General features: G+C 37.7%; 1 protein-coding gene across 2 annotated transcripts in view; it reads left to right on the top strand.

Moving 5' to 3' along the window:
- VIPR2 (vasoactive intestinal peptide receptor 2) overlaps nt 1–6421 on the top strand; it is a 49795-nt gene that overhangs the window by 2663 nt on the left and 40711 nt on the right. For both annotated transcript variants that reach the window (XR_008432510.1, XM_053951287.1), the window contains exon 2: nt 262–364. Coding sequence is in view for 1 of the 2 variants with exons in the window: in XM_053951287.1 (XP_053807262.1) it covers nt 262–364 (103 nt within the window). In the remaining variant the exon portion in view is untranslated. The remainder of the gene's footprint in view (nt 1–261; nt 365–6421) is intronic.

Below are 6421 nucleotides of genomic sequence, written 5' to 3'. Positions count from 1 at the left end.
TGGAGAAAAAGATCTGGTGGTACAATATTGAGGAATGCACTAGAAAGCTAAATAAATGCTACAGGAAGAAGCCAATAGAGTGTTTCAGCATTTTGTTCTGAAAAGTCAGTGAGTGAGAAGCTGGCATTGAGTGTGCCTAGCACATGCTTGGGTGAAACCCGTGCCAGTTAAAGTTGTGGATGTCATTATTGGTAGTTGCATTCTTCAGGAAGCATTTTCATTCTAGTTTCAAGACACAACCCGTTTGTTAATTTGACACAGGTGAATGGTGTCCATCCAGAATGCAGGTTTCAGCTGGAGATTCACAAGGAGGAAACCAGGTGCATGGAACTTCTAAAGAATGCAAAGCCAGTGGACTACAAGGGTAAGAAAACTGTAATGTAGAATAACTGGAGTATTGAAGATTTTCTCTCTTTATCTTCTTTACTGTTGTGATTGCAGTTTCCATAGTTGTTTGAACTGTGCTTGGGATTTTATGGTTTTTAGAATTGATGCAATTTTGCATTAAATGTACTGCTGCAGCAAGCATGTGGTGAGAGGTCTGCAGGTGCTAAGAATGCCCTGGCTGGGACACCAGCTGGGAGCAAACACATTCTTACGTGCTGAGAAGTTGTTGTAGCATTTTCTGACTGGCAGAGCAGCTGTGATGACAGGACCAGCAGGAAGAGCAAATCTGAGGGAAAGCTGAAAGCCTTGGATCCAAGCATCTCTCCCTAGCTATGCCTGAGAGTAAAGTGCTAGTGGCAGGAAGGATCGCTGGGTTTCCCAAGTGCACAGTGTTTCAGACTGAAGGCCAGATTCACACCCAGAGGACCATGGAGTCGTGCCAAGGGAAAACTGGGCAGTCGTGTTATGCCCAAAACCCCAACTCTCTCTGTCACTTTATTGTTTTCATTTTCTTTCTGCATAGAAAGACAAATATATAGCTATTGATTCAGCAAACTGTAATTTAGTGGAAGGAAGAAGAACAGTTGATGTAGGGGTTTTTGTTAGGTTTTTGGCTTGGGGTTTGTTTAGGTGTTTTGGTGGGGTGTTGTTTGTTTGTTTTTTTAAATTTTTTAGATTTTATTAAATTTCCTACATTTTCATGGGACAAGAAAAAAGGTTTATGGAAAAATAACATTTTTCTTGTAAGTTGAAGCTGCTGGTAAAGCCATTTGTTCAACAAGTGGAATAAAAAGGTGACAGATAAATTCAGATTGTCAATACGTGGTTCATTTGGGCTTTTTGTGTTCATTTTGTTTTGAATACACCCTGAATGGGACCTCAAAGACCTGCCATCTGCAGTGCTCTTGAGCATAAACATGAGTCTCAACTTACGATGCTTCTTCCACCTCTCCTCAATTTAAATGTGCAACTCTCTCAGTGCATATTCTAATACTAATTTGGATTAAAAAACTTCAAAGGATCATCAACAGTTTGTATTTTATTATAATTTCTCCATTTTATTAATCAAGATCAGTAATTTAAAAAAAAGAAAAATCTTACTGGAATAATTAATCTAGATTTAAGGCTTTTATTTATATATGAGTGGCAAAGAAAGATGGCTGTTACATAACTAATACTAGTGCGAAGCCAGATGGAGAAATAATTAGTAGGCCAGCTTAATTAATTAAATCATGAACCAATAAATTCCCTGTTAGCTGTTACATGGCTTTGAAAGTAAAGCTTTCCTCAAGGTACACTTTTGTGATCCAGATGCTGGACTGCTCCAAGGGTATCTTCATGATGCACACCAGTTTTATTTTGGGTTCCTAGGGGAAGAAGGAAGTTTGCTGTCAGTATTTTCTTCCCAGCCTCTTTTCACTGGGAAAGGGGTGCCTTCTGAAGTAAAACTGCTGTGAAAGAAAACTCATATCTTGGAAGGACACAGGATGTCTGATGGTGTTGATTCAACCCTGCAGACAGTGGCAAAACAGTAGTGAAATGATTTAGACACTTTTTTGAATGCCCATCTGAAACTGTCTATTTTGTTGGACACTGGAAAAAAGCCCCTGCTTTATGAAAACTGCATGTTTAATAGTACAGGAGAATTTGTTCGATGCTTTCTGTTACAGATACCCTCACCAAGAACCTCCAGAGAGTAGCTTATGTTAAATATATTCATTTACATTTACAAAAATAGACATTCTCGGTGTGTCCTTGTTTTCCTAGTAAGCTCTCTGTAATCATACAAACAAGTAAGGACCCTTTTGAACAGTAATACTCTGACTGCTGAAAAAGTAGAATTACTAAAGAAAATTGACAAGCTAGAACTAGTCCAAATTGTAGCTCCACATGTAACTTGTAATACATTTGAAACATAATTCTTTACAATAAAGTCCCAAATGCTATTCCACTTTTTCCTGAATGGGAAAGATGGTTATACAAGCCTTGTCATACTTCTCTAGCTTTAGTATCTGCTACCTGACTTACAAAAGCTGTTAATGAAATCTTGAGAAGGAACTGTCTTGATCTTGGAAATAAGGGTTCCCTGAGATTTTCCACAGAAGGCTTGGACCTCCATTATCAAAATCAGTGGGAATCTTTTCATTAATTTATTGGGTACCTGGGAAACCTTTGCACTTCTATGCCACATGGTCCAGAATTTGGCTGGCATGCACAGCTTCTGAATTCTGGAGGATCCAAATTGTGTGGGACAAGTAGTTTCTTCTTTGAACTAGATGACAATTATGTATTAAATATCTGTCATCATAGGCCCCTGGCCAGATAATAATTAGCATTGACTGCATGATTCACAGAAGGCTGATCAAGCTCTTTATTATTCTGTCCTTATTAAGACACCCATTGCTTTGATAGACAGTAACAATACAGGTGGACCCAACTGGTCCTCCACTCCAAACACCATCACCATTGGCTAATTAAGAAACCACCCTCTGGTAAACAAATCTCCATAACACCTTCCACATATTCACAACAACGGGTACAGCAAGTGAAGCTAAGAATTGTTTATCATTCTTTGATCTTCTCAGAGCCTTCCCCAGGACAATGCCTGGGAAAGTTGTGCCTGTTGCTCTCTGTGGCCGGAGGGCTGCTGCCACAAATATCTTACCTCATTTTTCAGCTCCCAGTTAGGGAGGCAAAAAGGAAACATTTAAGGGCTATTTGGGTTTCTTTGACATGATAAAAAGATCTTACACCTGAGCTGTCTCAAGACATGGGCTGAAGAATTTTGCTGAGTAATTCTTGCATTGCACCTAAAATCACTATGAAGTCTATAAAGCACTTCATGGCTTAATAAAACAGTAGTGTGTTTTGCAAAGAAACATTGTATAAAGACAGCGTAAGCATCCTTTGCTAAGGATATGCTAAAACCCAGTTGGTCTAAATTCTGCTCATTTGCCAATGTCAAACTGTGAGACACCCAAACCTCTTGCTGTGCACCCTTTGGGGGATTTTCAGGCATTAGCACATACTTTTCCATTAGTGGACAGCATTACACTCCATTTAGGGGAGAAGTCACTCTCCAAAGACCTGTGGCAGTGCTTTCCTCTCTGTAGTGCTCTTTAGAACATCTGGTTGTTTATTTTATGAAGGCTGCATTAGCTTCTATCCACATTTGTTGTCTTCTTCCCTCCCATAATTTGGCCCCTGAGATATGGATGCACCTTAGCTGGAAGCCTAGGAGAGGTTCTTTTATTTTGGGCACATTTCTTTCTTTTTGAAGGGCAGATGAATTGCATTCTAACTAGCTCATAATAGGTACAGATTTTGAGATCTATATAGAAAAAAAAACTGTTTTGTTTTTTATCAGCTACCCATGGCTTGTCTTCTAACAAAAAAAAAAATTGTAAGTTCCCAAGAAAAGTGATTTTAAATACATAAAAATATCCTTCTGCAAATTTCTGCCTTTATTGAGTTTTCAGAGTTTTTCCTTATAAAGTAACTGGCTCAGCTTCAAATGAAAAAATGGAATCTTATGGTCAAAAATGTTAAAACTCAGAAGATTTTTAACAGGGTTCTACAACTAAGAGTTCTAAAAAAGATTTCATTATGAAAATAATGAAGTTTAGGGACTTTTGGTTCATTTTGGACTGAGTGGCAGCATAGTTAAATGTGTCCTTTCAGATTTTGATTTCCAAAATATGTTTTTGTGAGACCCATATGTCAGACAACATTTTTAATTTTAGATACAGCTTTTTAACTTTGAGAAAGGGATGTAGACAAAAAGAAAAATGGCTTTGGAAAGAATTTCATAAACCTCTCGAAGAGAAGCTTCATAATGCAGCTTGTAATAGGAAATTAAAAGAGACAAGACACCAAAATGATGCTCTCAGTTATTCTTAAGTTTAAAGAAAGAAGGACCAATATTGCTGTGTAATCCAATCTCCTGAATTGCACTGTCAATAGAATTTTCCTCAGTGATTCCAGCACGGAGCTCATGATCTTGTGGATGAAACAGAGCTGTTCAGAACAGTGGGATGAACATTCAAATGTCAGACCCATGGCAAGTTGCCCAGAAGTTAAATATCTGACTAGCTTACCTGTTAAGGTTGTTTTTACAGGAAGAGAGGTGCATATTTTGCATTTACACACACCCCCACACCTTTGTGAATAATACACACCCCTCTCTCTATAGCTACACAGACGTGATCCCTGTATCCTCCACGTTAGTAAATAGGAGACTGACACAAAGCCAGATGAGACCTTTCTTTTGCTACATGAACAGGAATCTCCTCAAGGTTCCCCCTTTCTTATGCTCCCTGTCTCATCATGGGCTTGCATCAGGTTTTGTTTAGTTTTGAAGCTATTTTCTCTGTAAAATGAGTCAGTACTTCAGACTGCAGTGGTGCTGACAGTCCTCTGAGGTAGCATTCAAAGTAGAATTAAATGAGATGGTGGGGTCATGGAACTTCCATGCAGCACCAGTAACTCTTGGAAGCACAGCTTTAGCTTTCTTAAATCTCTGTGCTGCTGCTTTTGCAGGTGTAATACAGATATGTTGCTACTTCTTAGTTCACACTTTTTTTTTTTTTTTTCAATGAAGGAAGTTAAAGGGGCTGCTTTGGATATTTTTATGTTTTGGCTTTCACTGATCATCATTAATGACACCACATAAAACTGACCCTTATGGTATTTACAATGTCTGGGCTTTGTGGAAGCTGTACTTAAATATTTGAGGGCAAAAGAGAGGCAGAGCTCTGTCTTTTAAGGAGGCTTGGTGAGAGAGATAAGAAAGAGCCTTGAATGAAATGAGTTGCCTACTGGAAAGTCACTAACTGAAAATAAAATGGTGAAGACCAGCAAAACATCCTGATCAGCCTCATTCAAATATCTCACATAGTATAATTTATTAAGAGTGACAATAACAAACCCTTTTGGAAAGAAGAGAAGCACCAGGTGCCCACAATGATTTTGAAGACATGAAATTTCTGCTCTACCCAAAACGTAAATAGAAATTTGGCAGTTGACATTAATATGCGGCATTTGTAGCCCTGAAGAAGGAAAATGCACATCCATAAGTGAATTTACTGTGTTTTCCAGAAGATTCTGAAGGAAATACTGCCCAGCACAGTCTTGCACTTCAGTCCTGATAAAGACAGCAGTGGCCATGGTAGTCTATTCTCCATGACATCCAAAGTGAAATACCACAAGGAAGGAATTTTGAGTACCAAAACACTGAAAGAGCTTCAGCTAATACAACAAATAGCACATGGGTTAGACATAATACATACTAGCAGAAATATATGGTCCTACTTCTAAATAGAGACATTTAATGTTTTGTGATAGGGTTTAAATGAACAGGAGATTGATTTTTAATGGTAATTTTGCAAGAATGTACAGCATGTCAGAATTGGGGCAACATAAAGATGAAGGTATCTCTTACAGCTTTGACTATACACACATTAATATATTTGCATAAGAATAGAAAAGAATGTTCTTATGGTAAGATTATCCTGATGTTCAGCCAAACAAAAATAAATGCTCTTGTCTTCACAGGACGTTTTGAGTAATTGGAAAACAGGATTTACCTGGAAAATTTGGAAGAAAGTTTGTTTTGTTTTTTGAGAGGGATTTTTTTTCAAAGTTTTAGCTGCCAACTTCCGTATTTCCCCATAGTACCCTAAAAATATGTAAATTTCATTGAGTGTAAAACTGGACAATAGATTTTTGATTGTCCAAAGGGAAACTGTTCTTCAAAAGGGAAACAAGACGTTTCTTCTGAAGTGTTTGATTTCATTAAAATCCCAAAATCCCTTAGAAATCATGGAAACCATATTTTTGCCATTCCTGGTAATAGAACTGGCTTTTAAAGAGCCTATGAACATCAAATATTTTAGGTTAATATGAAATAAACACTATTGGTTTCATCATTCTATTTAAGCTAGTTAAATCTGATGTCTACTGTAGAATTTCAAATTCCTGTTTGCTGTCTACGAGTAATGTTTGTTGACCAGAAATGAAAAGTTTTTCTATTGGA

Source organism: Vidua chalybeata, chromosome 1 (genome assembly GCF_026979565.1).
Source record: "Vidua chalybeata isolate OUT-0048 chromosome 1, bVidCha1 merged haplotype, whole genome shotgun sequence".
Lineage (NCBI taxonomy): Eukaryota > Metazoa > Chordata > Aves > Passeriformes > Viduidae > Vidua > Vidua chalybeata.
Note: the sequence above shows the minus strand (reverse complement) of the source record. Positions and strands in the feature narration are given on the sequence as shown.